At 39.2% G+C, this 18377-nt stretch overlaps 1 protein-coding gene across 1 annotated transcript in view; it reads right to left on the reverse strand.

Moving 5' to 3' along the window:
• Positions 1–18377, reverse strand: part of GALNTL6 (polypeptide N-acetylgalactosaminyltransferase like 6) — a 512064-nt gene that overhangs the window by 25002 nt on the left and 468685 nt on the right. Inside the window, exon 9 of the mRNA XM_030018205.2 lies at positions 6400–6621. Coding sequence (XP_029874065.1) covers positions 6400–6621 — 222 coding nt within the window. The remainder of the gene's footprint in view (positions 1–6399; positions 6622–18377) is intronic.

The raw sequence follows: 18377 nt of genomic DNA on the forward strand, positions 1-18377 counted from the left end.
AATAAAGATTACTGGCCTAATACAAAATTAAATGATACATCAGTTCTGTTCTTAGAGCGTGCGAGCTAATTAAAGTGGAGCTGGTAACAATTGCCATTAATAATTGGGGTATATTTATGTGATTCAGAATTGTAAAATGGCAGTGAATACACTCCACATCCAATTAATGCTTACTGGATTAAAGGGCTTTCATAATTTTGTCTCAATGGCATTGTTCCATCCCATTCTGAGTCATTTGGACTATCTGGTAAATGTGTTCAATGCATTTCTGGAAAAGGTTTGAGCTGAAGCTACATTTAGTTCTTTCACTGCTGGAGTCTGTCTCCCCTGTTCTTTATTTCCTCTCCTCTTCCCTCTGCTCCTGAAAGGTCTCCTTGAGTTAGTTTTTCCTCTGGTTTGTTGCAGCTTACGTGTTAGCTCATCCCTTTTTTTTTTGTTTTATCCTTCCTTTCAACTGCAGAGGGGTCGTGGTTTGTTTTTCATTTTCATTTTGTAATAGAGGCATTTCAGTCAAGTCTGTGCTTTTGTTCTCTGGCATTTCTGTGTGGCCTTGGCAGTTGCTAGAAATTGAGCCATCGTGCTGCTGCCGGAGCCACGGGGAATGTTCTGCCGAGCACCAGCACCACACGGCCTGCAAATCCCCTAAGATGCTTTCACGGACAAAAGAAGGAAAGCAGAAGCACAGCAAGGAGAGGCTTTTTTCTCATTTATACATCAATATGCATTTGAACTGCCTTGTCTCCAGTCACACAGCACAATGGATTTTGGATTTTTGAGGTTATGAGTTACAACTAGCAAAGAAATAGCAAGTGATGGTAATACACTCACATTTCCAACATTTGTATTTGTGTAATTGTAGAGACTGGGGATGAACAGGAGACAGATTTTATCACCCGTGCAGGTAGGGCACTGAGTTGCTGCATACAAAGGTTATTTGCTCAACCTTAAATGCTATCATTTGTACACACATATAAGCACACAGGAAAAGCATGCTTTCGAGGAGTCTGTATGGACTAATAAGGATGGTTAGCAGTGATCTTAAAGGTTGTTTCAGAATTAAAGACATTCTGAAAAAAGCATAGAACACTATATGTAAGTCTGCATATTTAGTTCTTGAAATGCCATCCTAACACACGGTGGGACACAGATACTAAGACTATGGGCCCTGCAGTCCTCATAGAGAGCAGATGAGGCGTAAAAGCACAGAGAATACAAACTCTAAGGGGTCTGTTTTCTCCCTCTTCTACACTGGAGGTGTCTAGGCAAGGATGTACAGGCTTTTCAGGGCTGCACTGACGCTTGGAAAACAAAGACGTGTCACCTGAGTGGGATTTCTGCTGGTATAGCGTCTGACTTCTGTGCTTTAAATGAGGTAGCAAGCCATAAGGGGTAATCACTGGGTAAGCCTAGATGCAGTAATCCATGGGTTTTACAAAAAGCAGTGAACTTAGGTTAAACCTACAGCTTGCTTTCTCTAAGTTAGCCAGCCCGTGTTAAAAAGACGTTTCTCCAGAGTATGCCAGGCCTTGAGAAAGAAGTAGCTTAGCTCGCTGGCACTGCGATGGGGAAAGAGGAATGTGATGTAAAATAGGAGCTGGAACACGGGAGGACAGAAGGCCTGAAAGCCTAGACCTTAGGTTTGAAGAAGACACTGTTACCTCTTGACATTTGAAGCTGCTGATTTGATAGACAGGTATTTAAGGGAAAAAAAAAAAAGAGATATTTTTGGACACCGATCAAGAAAGGAGAATAAATAAATAAATAAATAAATAATGGGGTTCATAAACAGTGTTTACATATTGCAGAATATATGGTCTCCCAGATTACTTGACCTCTGGTTAAATTTATGTTGGAGTTTTGCAGAAAGCCAGCAGTTATATGATTTAATAAGATCCCCATGGGAGAGGCAGATTAAGATGGTCTAGCACTACACTCTCAAAACCGTAGTATTTGTCATTAGTATGCAGGCATAGAATGGAAACTGGAAAGCAATGGATGTCTTGATTACCATGATAATCTTCTTGTCGGAAAAGCAAGAGTCTTCTGAGGAAAAAGAAGGGTCATAGGCGATTGATACAACCTGCTAGGATTAATTTTGAGATTTTTGAACATTTTGGTGGGAGCTGTGTAATGGACACTAGCATGCTCCATGTTAAATGGAGAAAAAAGCAAGACAACCTCCCCCCACACCCCTATACTTCAAAGCAAAGTGAATTTCCTCCTTCCTTTTAAGGGAATGTACTTTAGGCTGAAAAAGAAGTTATAGGGAGAAATTACAGCTTCCCAGAGTACTGCAGTTATATTGACCAATATTCTTTGACAATTCTAAAACTCTACAACTTTGTTCCCAGGCAAACGAGTTCCTGCAAGATTTGCTGTTGAGATAGTGGGCGATGTCCTGGCTCCTGCAGCCTTGCCCTGCCTGCACTGGAGCCAGGCTGTCACCCAGGGACATTTCAGCCTTCCTGGGGGCAGAGTGAACCTGAGAGGGAGAAGCACTCCCAGGGGTCCTGGGAGCTACCCTGCATGCTCATGACGGCACGAAACTGTCTGCACCAAAAGCAAAAAGTGGGAAGGTGTAGCAATCTAAAGACAACTTTATATTAGATATGGTCATCTGTTAGAATGATGAATGTGGAACTGGTGCTGGGACTATCCTTAGGGTGCCTCAATACAGCAACTAAAGAGGCACTTTGGTGCTATCAGTTTATATAACACTTTCCATGCATCTGATTTAATGCCTCAAATAAGAAAGTGGCTGTAGCTCTTAGAAGACATTAGCAATGTTCATTTATGTTGCTTTTTTTCATTTGAGCAGCACTTAAAGCTAGTTTTAGTGCACTGCTTACATTCTCAGATAACCCTAGGGCCATCAATGTCTACAGATCAAATATGGAAAAATGAGCTACCTTTCCTGTCAACTGATACATAGTAATTTCAAAAGTATTTATCCTTTGTGTGAGCCATAAAAAGTTGAAGTTAAAAGAAGTCAAGCAGTGCCAAAGGCCTCACTGAAGAAACAGAGGACTCTGTTATTCAGTGTGACACTGATCCCGATGAAAGAATTTGAACAGCCCAGCTGTGCAGCACTTGGTCTGTGCAGGGTGGGGAATAGCTGGTTGTATCGCTTTTGTACAACAGACGTGTGACACTTGGTGGGCTGAGATTGACTCATTAAGGGTATGAGGATGACACTTTAAAAAAAGAAAGTAATCAAAAGAGAAGTTAGTGAGTTCTTAGGCTTTAATCCTTTTTCAAATGTGCTACTTGACTTAACTTCATGGGTGACATTTTCATGTCAGTGCTGTAAAACAGTTCTGTAAAATCCAGGAGTTCGGGACTGAGAAAGGGGTATTTTCAGGTCCTACAGCTTAGCACTGCTGCAGTGACTGAGACACTTGCTGTGTATTAAATCATTGAATAACAAGTTCATGTAACAGCAAGTGAAACCACGCTTAAATATTTCCCTTTTGACTGTAAAACAAATTATTTTTTTTCATATCCCCTTGACTATAGGACTCATGAAGTCTCAAATAAATGACAATGGCTGACATTATATGATTGTTTTACTGTAAAATGTGTTTTTAAAGCTATTGTTGGAAGCTGTGATATGCGCATAATATATTCATGCTGGATCACAGCTTGTAGATTCATGAATACTTCCTAAGAAAACATTTGGTGTCCAAATCTCACCTAATGCTGCCATTGTTTTAACTTCCTTCAAAAGGATTTCAAATACACATTACAAATAAATTATTCTGTCTTAGAAAGAGAATGGGATGGGTATTACTGTTTTGCAACTGGTAGCATACTTTCCAATATATTTGGAAGAATAAGAACAAAACCTGACTGAAAACTTTCCTTTTTCCCACAGTGGGAGAGGAAGAGTACCGTTATCTCACCCAGACATAGAACTGACAGTCTCACTAACCTTAATCTGTCTGGATTCGCTGTTACATTGCTTTACTGCCCATATTTCAGATGTTACGTGGCAGAACAGAGTAGCAAGGGAACGTACACCCTGCCAGCTACAAAGGACAAAAGGCACAAACATGCAGAAGAGAGAAGGCCATGACAAGTGTAGCGAAGAAGATTTTTTTTTGTTTTTCAAATTTCCTTCTTTTCCACCATGAACAGATTTTGTCAAGAAATGTGAGAGTCAGATTTTAAATAAATGTTTGCAGAAAAAGAGGAGTTGTGCAGAGGCTGTTTATGAGATGGCTGCTTTCACACCACACGCTTTTACTAGCTAGATATCAAAATACTGGAGCCAAAAATTGTCTGAGTACTTCATTGTTTATTCTTTCTCAGGCTGGCATAGGCAAGCAGATGTAAAGTCTTTCCAAGTGGAAGCAGAGAGGGTACTAAATGACAGTCAGTCTTGGCACAGACTTTTGGTGTGTATAATCAGCAAGGTTTCTAGAGCTCCTTGATTCTTACAAAGCAATAACACACAGTCTGTTTTTCTCTTCAAGCTTCTAATTATGACAGCCATTGACCTTCAAGTTTGTTCAAGTTCCTTGGAAGTGCCAACAAATTAATTAAAACTTCACAGGAATGTGACAGTCTCAGGAAAAAATAGAGTAGTAGGGCTGAAACTTCTCTTCTTGTTATTTTAGAGGAAGTGCATTTTAGGGGAAAAAGAAAGCCTTTGGTCTTCACTTCCTTCCTAAGAACTCAATAAGTGCTTTTAAGGTACAGATTTGATATCACTGCTATGATCTTTGATTTACTTTTTAAAAGTCTTGCTTTTATGCAAAGAGTATATTAATATTGCTGTGAAAAGAATGAATACCTGAATCACAGTCTCTTCCACTTAGACCCTCTGATTGAGTTAAGGATTGCTCAGCTGGCCAGAGAAATTACACATCTCATGATCACAGTCCTCCAAGGATGCACATGTATATGTGGAAGATGGTGAAGGAAGATCACAGTAGCAGTCACAGCACCCGATCCAGCCTCACTTCTACTGATAAACTCCTTACCTCGTGGTATACATTAATCCCATAAAGTGTGGGCAGCAGTATCAAAGATAGAAGAAACTTTAACAAAGGAATTAATTATTGCCAAGAAGTAGCAAACAGTAAGACACACATAAATTGAAGTTCCTTTGAACATCTGTAACTGGTAGCTTACAAAGAATAATTAAGGACTGCTACTACCACAGAAAGTTATTTTTAAATTTTTGCAATGAGGTAATTTGCATTTTTAAAAATAAATTCTGGAGAATAGTAGAGGGACCTATGTTTAGAAATCCCCTGCATGGTCCAGCCTTGACCACTGGGGATATGCAGAGGTGTGAGGGGTCTTACCAAATGTTTTAGTCAAAGTTTCAACTTCATCCTTTGGTTTCAAATATAAAAGGTAATTGTCTGAGAGCCCCAAGAAAATCTCCAGCAAATTAGAGAAGGCCAGAACTCACAGTACAGATATTCCTACGGTTTTTAAAAAAGTAGCACAATACACTGAAAGAGCAAAGCCTTCTTTATAAATCTTAATGAATTGAGAGGAAAAAGCCCTCTGCATACCACCTTTCCATGGAGTGAATCCACTGTGGTTCCTAGGAGTAAAAGGCCACTGCAATTTTTCAGCGCAGCTACAGAAGTAATTTCCCGTCCCTGCACTCTTTGTGTTTTCATTTCTTCTACACAAAACACACTGTCAAAGCAAGGTGTGCTACGGCTCTGCTCTTCAGAGAGGTCTGAATGCAGGTCTGAATCTTTGATCACGGGTGGAGAGTTCCAGCAGGCTGTTTGCTTGCCCCTGCTCTGGAGTGATACGTGGATATTGGCTTCTGTCTTGGTGGTCTCTCCCTCCCTTTCTGCCCCAAAAGAGAAATTGCATTTGTCTGCTACTGGTACTCGGTCATGACAGCACCTACAGAATGCAGATCACAAGCTAAGCAAAACCAGTCTTTCTAGAAGAAAAATATCCAAGCTTTGCTTGTCACATTTGCACGTGCGAGCAGAACAGAGCAAACCTAACTCCACCTACACACAATTGTCCTTGTAAGAACAGGAGGAGGTATATAAGTGGATATGCAAAAAAAGTGTTGCCCTCAGACCTCCTTTTTGCTAAGGTGATTCTCAGCATCTAAAATCATCTTGTGACATGCAATAATGAGTGCTACACAGTCTTTTTCACATTCTTCTCCTCATTGTGCATGCGTCTTATGGCCTGTACACACAAAATTGTAATGAATTATAAAAAGGACAGCGATTGTTCTAAGACATGATGGTTTCTCATTTTAATGGCTAGTCCAGGGTTTGTTCCAATCAGTGTGAACTCCCTTAATAACACTATTTATCATAGGAGCTGAATCTAATTTCATAATTTTAATTTCCTGCAATGTAAAATGTTAGACTCATTTAAATTTGATCTAATTTGTGTATTCCTCACCTCTCCCCAGGCAGCAGGTGGAGGCTCCACAGGAGGATAATATTTGGGGACATCCCAAGCCACTGCAGCCATGAACCACTTGAAATCTTTACATTTAAGGTGCTTGCGAAGTTCCTTCTGGGCAGAGATATCACCAGTTGAGAGATGTCTGTACTCAGGCCGTCGCTGGTAAATGTACTCTGCAAACTCATCCATCCATGTCTCTGCCACGCGCTTCAGGTTCTGTGCAGCAGAAAAAAAACAATCATTAATTTCTTCATGCTTTGAGTGAATGATATTTCTAATGGGGAGAATTAAACAAAAAAAAATCAGTAGTCCACACAACTTTTAAGCTTAGCTGGTCTGATTTCTCAGTCTTAAAACATGGAAAAATACCAATAAACGTATGCTATCTTCATTACAGCGTTGAGCAAACACTACAGAGTATTAAGTACCCTGCTTTCCTGCTGATACAGTCATCTGTCTGTTGAACATCTTATTTTCCTTCATATTCTTTATGCATCTCCACATGGGTTTTTGATTAATGATGGATGTTGAAGAGAAATTTTCTTTCAGCTGCTCACATTGGTACCTATGTGTTTTTCCTGTTAGTTCAGAACCTGCTGATGTGCAGGAATGGTTCAAACTATTCCTTTGCCTTTGAAAGGCATATGAATTTTCAGCTGTCATCATACTGCGTAGTCACCTAGCGATTCCTACCTAAATTTTAGGGCCAGGTCTTACATGCGCATGTATGGGGGCAAACAGTCATGAGCTTCCTCTGCCCCATCTCACAGGTGGTTTTGTACTACCTTTGGACTGAAAGCTTTGCTGTGTTGGTGTGCTAGCCAGTCTGTGCAAAAGCATAGCACATAACCTTGAAGTAGAGCTGATCTGAAGCAAAGCAGCTCATGGGATAGGTATGGCAACTTGTGGCTTTCTGCACTCATCCTATAGACATATCTAAGACTATTTCTGTTCCGTGAAACCCAGTTCTGGCTTATGTCCCACAAAGTTTATTTTTGTTGGCATTTTACAGGAAACAGAATTACCTATTTTGTTGCATAAGAATTTATTCAAATTATAATTAATTAAATTAGCTGACTCAAATTATAAAATAAAAAAAAAGACTTGTAAGGAAAAATCCTGAATAGGTGAGACTGAAGAGATATATTTTATTGTTATTTAATGTCATGGAGTCTAAATAGGCCCGGGGCAAATTTTTCTGTATTTTTGTTTGTTTTTAAAATTCCTCCTGCAACTCAATCCACACAGCTTTATATGCAGATGTTGTAGTGGAGTACAGGCTTAGTCTATTCTGCATTTCCACAGCTGCCCAATAACCTCTTATCCCACCAACAAAGCAACATCTCACTGGATAACACTAAGACACTAGGGCATTCTTATTGCTTTGCTTGTAAAAACAAGATCATCAAGTTTTGTAATATTCTTTTTATAGTACGCTAACTGCAAAATTCTGAGATTCGCTCTGTAATAAGCTGGAGGACAATATACATCTGATTATCATCAACATAAGGTAATGTTTCTTCTCAGAACATTCTCTGCATATAAGTAAGCCTGATTCGTACTCTGATTTGCTTTCAAGATTCATTTGAAAATTCCTTTCTTGAATTTTATTAATCCACACAAACTAAATGTCTCTGAACTAATAAGGCTTATCTGAATACAAAGACAGCAAGATATAGAACAAACGAAGTACTTTTAGCTGACACTGCAAGATAAGTTTCTATGTGCTTTCTTTCCGTGAAGCAAATACGTTAAAACCTGCAGGGATAAAGCAAGTAAAATGAAAGGAGTATAAGAATTCACAACACATATCCCTATTAAAAAAAGGCTCGTGCCCCACATAAGGTTGAATTTTGCTGTAATTTCATGAAAACCTGAATTACTTAACAAGAAATTAGAATTCAAGAATACAGGAACTGGGTAAGACAAAGAAAACCAGAACAAATTCAAGAACAACATCTAAATGACAATCCCACCTTTCTGGCAGAAACCCTGTAACACAGCAATCTCCTGACAAGTAAAAATACTATGTCATGAGACTTTGTAGATAAGGCCAAAATATGATTAAGCTCATTAAACTAAGAAGCCAAAATCATGGAAATAGGTGTGATCTTTCTAGCATATCTTCCCCTGTAATGCTGTACACCTCATTTACTACAATACAAATGCAGTTTAAGACTGTTCTAGAAAATATATTATTATTTGCAATCACTTTATCTGACAGTGCTATTTTCATATTTAAAAACCATGCTGTAAAAAGAACCATACAGTAAAAGTACAGTAAAAAAATTCTCTTAGGAAAGAAAAATTCAAAGTAACTCCAGCAGTGACTTATCCCATCAATATCAAGAGTAGGCTCTGCTGGAGTTTTCTCTTTAGTTATTTGGCTGCACTAAAAGAACTGCATTCTGCTTTAGATGGTTATAACTGAATAAAAGAGGAGTCCCACAGAAATCTTGATATTATACCTGGTCACTGGCTCGAACTTCTCATTCACCAGTCAAAAAGTCCTTTGTTTTCCAAGTGTGTGTGCGTAAACCCACCAAAACATTGCATTAGAAAAAAAATAATTCAGTCCTTCCCACCATTCCCCAAGTATCAGGTAAGACACTTTAGACAAATCTATTTAAAACTTTGTTCCCCAGTTCTTCCAAGACCATTTTCTCCATCATATGCTAAAAATCTTCCCAAACCTTGCCAGATCCTGTAATGAACCTATATGTTATCCTTAGCATGTTTATACATTGCTGTCATAAGCTGAACCCTTATGAGGCAGCCCTTTGAATTTCAATAGGTTCCCTTTTAAAAATACAAACTCTTGATTTGCTAGCTCCATATCTCCAGACTGTTTATGAACATGACTGCAAGGAACTCTCCGTCCTGGAGTAGCGGGAAGCTCGCTCTGAAGTTGCCAGTTACTAGGAAGCAAGCACTCAGCATCCAAACACTCGTTTTAAAGAGGTTTGTTGCCTTCAATTAGCATGGGTTTCTTATCCTTATTATCATGATGCAAGCTCAGTAATCACCACACTTCCTTTTAACATAAACATGTACAGACTAGTAGTAAAACTTGAAATTGCAGTTAATCCCCATACTTGAACTGAATGCAGTCAGGAAGAGCTGCTGTCCTGAAAGCTCTCTGGTGCAACCTTGCACAGTAAAGGCAAACACCATTTACATTCCTATTTAGAACATGCATGTTCCTGGAGCAAAAATACAGGCTGTCCAAGACGAGATGAGTGAGCTCTCCTAAGCTGAAGATGCCTGTTCTGTGGCTGTCTAACAGCATGAAAAGTTGCCCTGTGTGAAGAACCTCCTAGGAACATAACTCTTCTCTGCAAATTATGTCCCTGAGCTGCTGGTCTTTCACTCACCTAATCACAACAGAAAGGTAGAGGAGCATAACCAAAATGAGAGCACTCCTCTCTGAACACTTTAAGGCCTACTGATCAAGTGACTTACTGTAAGGTAAGGATGTGATTTCAAATCCTTTACGAGTCTCCCAGAGTTGCCCTTCCCACAATCTGGGTGAATGTCTGACATGGTGGAGAAAGGAGGACAGTCACTTCCCCCTTGCCTGAGCCTTAGGTCAGGCTAGACACAATCTGAGGATGTCAACATATTACGCCCACAAGTGGGCATGGTTATGAATAGCTACCAAATCTTGACAGAGTCTAGCTGTAATTCAGGTGCTAAGCGGTTCAACTTTGTTAGGACTTCACCGTGTGTGTGTGTGTGTGTGTGTGTGTGTACTGCTGCAGAATTTAGAGGTCAAAGGAGTTTAAGAGCCTACCAGATTAGGTGGCATTTTGTGAATGTCTTATAGCATCATTTAAGCACTCCAGTCTCACGGTGAAGATAATCTACAAAGAATTTAGAACAAAGTAAGAGTTATATTGCAATCTGCTTGATTTCTGTCTCTGTTACTCTTTGCATAATCTTCTAAAGAAAACTCCTTCAAATGCCAGTTCCTCAAATGGCATCAAATATCTTTATCAATAAGAAGAATCAGTTTTGGGATATCTTTGTGGTAGATCACACTTGCTTGGATTCAATCTGAACACCTCATCTAAATGCATACGGAAAGGAAAAACGAAACATGTTTCTACAGCGGAAAACTGATGTAGCTTAGTTTGGTTGTCAGATTCATTGCAAGGTTACAGATGTCCAGTTTGGTTACCCTGGTCTTTGAATAGAAAAAAAGGAAAAATAAAAATTAAATAGGAGCAATTAAATGAAGATCAACTCAATCAGTTACATGAATTGACACACAATGTAAAGGAAGTCACAGGGACTCTTGATGGACATCTGAGAAGTTTCTTAGGACCCATCCATGACAGACCAATGATCATTTGTTCTCTCTTGTCATTTTCAGTGAAAAATTTCTGTACATGAATAAATAAGGCCCAATGATATTTCAGTAGATACATATTTCTATATGTAAGGTTGTGACAGCTGTCACCCAGAAGCTGAGATGCATACAAAAGTGATGGCAACCACACTAAGACTGACGCATCAGCTGCCATCAGTTGCCTATGTATGCATTCTTGATATAATTATGTTCTGTGCCACTGTTACAGTTTTACTTTCTGGTAAATCCTTTACCATCAGGCTTACATTTAGACAAGTTTTCTTTAAGTTTGTATGAACTCAGACATTTAAGACTGTGACTTTGTTTTGTATTTTCACTCAGCAATAGTCTACAAGACAGTAAGTTACAATGTCACTGATACCCGGACTTCAATAAAAGAGTTTAAATCAACTTGACTGGAGAAAGAGAGAGATAAATGAGGACTTCTCCACTTGAAAAAAAGAAATTTTTCATGGATCATTTTGTCCCTTTCACTTTCTTCAGTGAGTAGGGAAGATATATCTCTCTGATCAAATGACTGTCCCTTCTTTTTAAGCGTGTAAGATCATCCATCATTTTCAAGAGACGTGATATTACTCAAATAAATGCAGTGAGAAGAAAGTAGACGCTGGCCGTGAGAATGGAAAAGTGGAGTGAGGCAGAGACATGTCAAAGGACAGATTCGTAAATATTCCCTCTAAGCAAGGTTTAACTAGATTGGTCCCTAACATGAGAGGTGTAGTTCCACATTTTGTAACTATGGCTGGTGTGCTGGCTTGCAATGACAGCACTGGTAAGAGAGCTACCTAGCTGTAGCCTGTTTGCTGTTGCGAGCCTGCACAAATCCATCCTCTAGTTGCATCTTTTCCAACTGACATTCCAGATGCAGCAGTTAAACTAATATAAAAATGTAATTCCTGTTTTCAGTTTCTCCAGATGTGCTAAAGTAGGTTTTTGTTATCCGGTGGCACTAAAGCAGCACAATGGTTTTATTATTTGTTTCATTTCACCTGCATAACCTGTTTTTTCCGCTTTTGTGCCTGTCTCACTGTTTGCATGAGACCAACCCTGACCCCAATCCACAGACTTTACTTTTGTCAATATTAAACTACTACAGGAACATTTGGGCCCTGTAATGAGTTCCTGTTGTCCTGCATTTAATCTGAACATTTTCCAGGAAGCTGGATGTCACCAGCTGGTGTAGGCTTATTTGTCGTGATAGTAATACCTCTCACCAGCCTGAACATCAAAAATCACTTTCCATTACACCAATCAAATATGAATCACCACAGCACATCTGAGGCCTGACTGTATTTCAGTTGTGAAATATAAGAGAGGATATAATTGTTTATTTGATAAAAATAACCTAACAGTCTCTGCAACAACTGACATATTAATCTCTTTTCCTTCCTAGTAAAATTCCAGTGGGGTTATTTTCACTCCACCTACATCATCTTTCTAATATAAATGTTTTTTATTGTTTGTTTTGTGAAGCACAGGGTTGTTGCTACTTCAGAATGGGTGCCCTGTTTACTTCTGGAAGCAGCTGTATTTCATTTGGCTGGAAATAACATAATATACAGTTTGTTTTATGTAAATTGTATTTAAAAAGTGCATTGGGATCCAGCCAGCCAAGACAACTTCATGTTCCTCTGGAATACGGGTAGCATAAAGTCACAATAAATCATCACGGAGGAGGAGAACAAAGTATGACTAGAGCAGCCCATCCAACAAATACAGATTAATATGACAGAGGCAGCAGGGTACAAAACTCCAGAGCACTCGCAAGGATTTAAATGGTACCCTCAATTTCATGCAAAGGTCCTTCCATCAGTGTCGGAACAAAATCATTTCTCATTTCTGTGTATTTCTACAGTGAAAGCACAAGATAACATTTCCTGGACACTAATTACAGCTTTCTGACGTTCAGGTCTCAATATCTAAGCTGCCCACATCAGTTAAGTCTAAATGGGGGTTTTCATCCCTTTGCCCTTCTTGCCTAACTCCCTTTTAACTTAGGCAGTGCTAGTGTTTGTCAATCTTTCCCCCTCTTGGGTATCTTATTTTGGTCCTTTACACTTAACTGTGTTTAAAACTTAACTGGGTTTCATTCCAGCAATGGTTTGTATTTGTGTAAAACAACCCCAACCGAATACAGAGATGTCTGCAGGCATAAAAGAAATGCTTCTCCATGGAAGACAGTATGCTAACTAGGTGACAGAGCCAGTGGTGTATATAAATAAATCTTGTGAGAGTTAGCACAGCTGGCAGAGAAGCAAGAGACTATTTATTCTCAGCCTGTAGTCTGCAAATACCTAGAACTAAAATTCCACAGATGTCATCTGAAAACAGCCAGGATTTCATTCTCTCTGTAAAGGTTTGCATCTCCACCGCAAAAAATTCTAAGACGTACACATTGGAAAAAAGTGAAAAAAAAAAAGCCCCCAAACCAGCCCACTGACTAAAGGCTACATCTCTGCTCGCTGGCTTGCTTGAGGCCAGCCTGCGGGGCTCGGAGGGCAGGGATGGGCATGGTCCCGGTGAGGATGCTGCCTGCCCCCAGCTCTGCAGCTGCAGGTCTCTGCAGGCTGGCCGCAGGGGAGCTGCGGGAAGCAGTGGCAGTGGAACAACATCTCCGCAGATTTGTTGGCTACCGCCATGCTCGCTTTACAGACCCATACTCTGCGGGCACGTACAGACCATAGCCCACCTCTGCAGCTAAGCCTGAAGAGAGTTCAGGGGTTTGATTCCAAATACATTTCTTTAGTCAAGTAACTTGGGCTCCAGCGCTAGCCTATTGAACGAATCCTGGAAAGTAGCTACCACCACTTTGATGTTGTTATCATCCAGAAACATCTAGTTCTCCATCTTCTTTGTATTCCTTTTGGATAGCTAAGCTGCCTGTCCTGTTGCGTTATTATCTTAAAAGCAAAACTTCTATTCGGATTGGAGAAAATATAAAATATTAGCATTTAAAAAAATTAGTTTGACTTTCTTGTATTCAGGGATTAGAAGATTTTAATTTGAAGATTTTCTTTGGTAAGCACTCTCTTTGAGATCTCGGTTCAAATAACTTTAATGATGAATTTATAAAACTGTTAAATGAAAAAAGTTAGAATGGAAACTTAAAAGCTGTATTGTATAATCATCATCATTATATATTATAGCTGTGCTGTTGCAAGACGGTGATTCTTGCTTGATTCCTAAGTAATTTGCTTATTCTAAGCTGATGTTTCAGCTGCTTACTGTGACTGCTGAATCATAACTGACTTTGTGCTACAGTCTGTTTTCCTACAGAGGTGATTGCAAAAGTGCCAGCAGTGCTCCCTTAACAGCATGCAACATCTATCGGTTTGCACTCTAGTCACGAGAAAACATAGCCATTACCTAACTGATTCTCCTTGGTTCTTTAACTTGCCTGGAAACTGAAAAGAAAATGTTCATGGGCTGCTTTAAGAAAATCCCAAACATTATCTGCAGCTGGGACCGCCCCCCCCCCCCCCCCCAAATGGTCACAGTATTAAAGGAAGCTCTGTCAAAAGTGTAAACGTGGTCACAGCACCAGATGGTATAGCTACAGTAATTTTCTTTGAAGATCCCTTCTGAAGCCACATGAAAAGGCTGAGCAAATGGTTCAGGTGGGAATCTGAACCCACCTTTATCAGCTGAATTCCTGAACCCAAACTCGTGCAAGTTCCAATTCAGCGACACTGTGTAATGAGGCAAATGTCATCGTGCTTGTGCCTGCTGGGTCAGAGGATCACTGTGCTCTGGGATCCCACGTCCTGGCGTGCAGGGAGGAATTCAACTTAAGGTTAGGATTCACCACGCTGCTGGGTTAGCATCCAAACTTGAACTTCAGTGGGATTGCCCTTCCCTTCAGAAAGGCCTAATGCTCTAATGTTCTGTAGTTAATGCTAAAATGCTGTGTAAAATACCTGCAAATGAAAAAAATTTCTGTAGATATATTTTGAAATTCTGAGTTCATCTCTGCATATCCTATGGAACAGTGAGCTTTTATTGATAAATTTCTTATGGCTTTTACAGAATCACAAATAGAAAAAAAATCCCCCCCCCCCCCAATAGGAAACTAAATAAAATAAATAATAAACTGAGATACACCTACAAGAAAACGCTAATAATATTTTAAAGTCTAATTTCATAGGTAACTGGCTAAAAGAAAATGGCTTAGCTAGAATTGTTAAAAAGGAAGCAACAGTCAAGAATACCACAAAGCAACTAAAATAATCCAGTAAAATAATTCAGAAGTTTTTAATAGGGCAACATCTTGCATAGGACTTCTAAGATTTGGGGGTTTGCTTTCTATATATGTCTATATATGTCTCAACTAAAACAAACAGGCAAAATTAGTTATTAGTCACTGCAGTTTTGTGCAGAGGTTGACAGGTTTGGAATGAATGAATAATTATGTGGTGCTTCCACATTATAATGTGGAATCAGTGTTGACATCTGCATGCCCATTAATCTTTCTTTATGTGCAATTACCTGTAAATTGGACACAGACTGCATTTGGCAAGCAGCAACATCTTAAGACATCTCCAGACAAAAATATTCAGCTTTTTTGGTTGTCACAGTCTGTTTTATAAATCTACTCCGCATGTTTACAGCTTGCTTTACTTTTGCTCTGTACCACCAAACAGTTTTACTGACAGAGTGTTTCATATGTGGATGCTTTTCAATTTATGGGGTATGTGTCAGCAAAAAACGTGCGTAGGTTTTGCAGGTCTTGAGTGACAGATAAGAAGGTAAGAAATACAATAAGAAGGACATAGAAAATTGATGTCACGATACATACTATTGTGTGTGGTACACCCAATATGTTATTGTGTGTTATTAAATAACAATGGTTATTTAGTGATGGGGAGGCGGAACAGAGTTTTTGACAAGTCTCTCATTTAATAAAGCATATGTGATCCTCATGTCAGGTTACAGCTCTTTAAAAAGATATCTAGATTATGCAGCTGGCTGAAACTCTGTGTTGAAACTTGCTGCTAAAAGATATAGAGAGCTGAAATCCCAAGGGAAGGTAAAATGGTCACTTTAAGCATTATTTGTGAAGGGTAAACATAAGCTGAACCAGCTTGAAAGCAAACCCATGGCATGATTTGGGCTATTCCTGAATTTGTCTAGAAGCTCTGTCCTCTTCCTAACTCCAGCCTCCATATCCCTTGTGCTGCTGCTGTGGGACAGGATGGGAAAATCTGTCATTCTTTAATGCAGTATCTGCACAAGGGAAAATTCCCCCTTGATTAATGAAGGGGCTCTTGCAATCATTTATACAATCACAGTTGGGCTTTGTAGGGCTCATTCCTTTCTGAACTGCATCTCCAGCATCCTTCTTTATATAGCAGCAGATGGAAAAGGATTTAGTAAAAACCTTTGTGGAAACTACTTAGAAGTGAAAAGTATTGCCTTTGGCAGCAGGGATAATATTTCCAGATATTCTTGAGTGTGTTATTCATTATATTCTTGAACTAGAGGGAAGTTTTAGATAAAATACTCATAAGGGGTAGGCGATAATATTTGGAGGATATAATATAATATAATATAATATAATGTAATATAATATAATATAATATAATATAATATAATATAATATAATACAATACAATATTTGGAGGATAATGCAAAGATAGCTGAAATATCCAGGCCACTCCTGGTACATACTCCCCTAGTATTATTTTGGCTAACAGCTCCATTTGGGACAGTTTATTTGGAACGCAAGTGGTCTGTATCAAAGGGATTGACACACCAAAGATGAATACATCCTTGCTTTTCATTTTCCAGCTTGGATGAAAGAGAATATTTTTAGGCTTAAAACTGCACACAATTTGATGGGTCAGGGACCAAACTCTCTTCCCTGGCTAGTTATTGAGATAGCCCCAAACACTAAAACATACAGAATTTTCTTGTGCTCTTGGCAGCCTTGATGCAATGTATCCTAACATCAATGTTTTGGTTTAGAACATTGTACTGGAAAGAAGCTGGGACTCTAAGAATTCAGATTTTCTTTCACTGATAAATATCTGCCAGAAATTTACCTAAGCATCATGTTTTGGACCCCCACAACACAGAAGAAACTATGCATTATTTGAATGGGATGGACAAGACCCATCCTATCAGCACACTAGATCTTTTCCCACAAGATACAGGGCAGTCAGTCTGTGCACAGGCAGAGATTTCATTTTTATAACCAGGAATGGTTTTTGGTAATACTTCATGAGTGATTTATCGAAATCAAGCTAAAATAAATGGTACAAGGAGGCTGCAGGCTGTGGCTACCTGATGGCTCTAAGTACTCACAGTGCCTCTGTGAAAGCTAGTTAAGTTTTGAACTGTATGAGATGCTAGTAGTCCAAATAGAAATGATTGTATTTTGCTTCTACAGGTAATGCACGAGACAGCATATTCGCTAATGAGATACTTTGTGCTGTAATAGAGAAGAACAGAGACTGAGGTTTGGATTTCCTGTTTCAAGTTGTGTGATTTTTGCAGTGGATACCATAAACAAAGCAGTTTATTTCAGCCAGTGCAAAAATCTGGATGGGGCAACTCTGATACTACGCAGAGCTATATTGGGGGAAGATTTTCATCTCACAGTTTAGTCAATAGAGTTTTTGTCACCACCACTAATGCCACCACTAATCCCATTACTGTATTGTGTGTCGCACTGTCTGCACTGATGCTCTTTCAAGGCAAATCCTTCTCTCTGTCTAGCCAGCTGTCAGGCAGGCAGCACAGGTGGCCTCTTTCCTCTGCTGCAGTTACTACAGCAAGCCTTGTCCCGTGGTGCTGAAACCAAGAACATCTCCCCCTTAAAGCAAGAAATTTATTCTTTTATTCATACCACATTTTCATTATTAAGAAAAAATATGATTCATAAAATATTACCCTATGGCAATATGCAGACTTTAATATTAATGCCATTTTATTAAAAAAAATAAATCCTCTAAACCTGAAAAGATTAAACTCAAGCATGAATAAATACTAGTATCTGCCTGGAAGCTACATCTGTGCCCTCTGTCTCCCATCTTTTGACATCCCGTGAACATCTCCAGAAAGTTATAGAACATTTTCTCTTGAGCAAAAAGCCCCTCATGGATATGGATGTGTTCAGTAGTCTTTGAGAAATGTCTAGAGGTCTTGTAACTTCTCACTTACATGGCTCAAAGCTGGCTGTATTCCACAACCAGGTTTTACACAATAATTAGACAGTCGCTCAAATCATTGTTACTTAGTCCTTTTGCCTCAGAAAAACATCCCTTCCACGAGATTCTGCCTTTTCTGCTGACTAATAAGAAAATGTGCATTCAAATTGGTCATGCTTGTAAAAACTATGACTGACAACACTGTGCAATTTGAGAACCGTAAGCCTTAGGTTATTCCTAGGTTCTTTTGAATTAGCATGAAACGCGCTTCTGTGCTGAGATGTCCAACCCTGTATTTTTAAGCTTCTATTTTATTCTTGGCAATCTTATCTCTGGAAGGCAGCATAACTGCAGCAATTGCACATCTCATTTCAGAAAAATAAAGCAAAGTTCATTTTCCATTTTAATGGTTTACTGGAAACTAGTTCACAGGTAATGAAGAGACTGATGAT

The sequence above is a fragment of the Aquila chrysaetos genome, chromosome 1 (genome assembly GCF_900496995.4).
Source record: "Aquila chrysaetos chrysaetos chromosome 1, bAquChr1.4, whole genome shotgun sequence".
Taxonomy (NCBI): Eukaryota; Metazoa; Chordata; class Aves; order Accipitriformes; family Accipitridae; genus Aquila; species Aquila chrysaetos.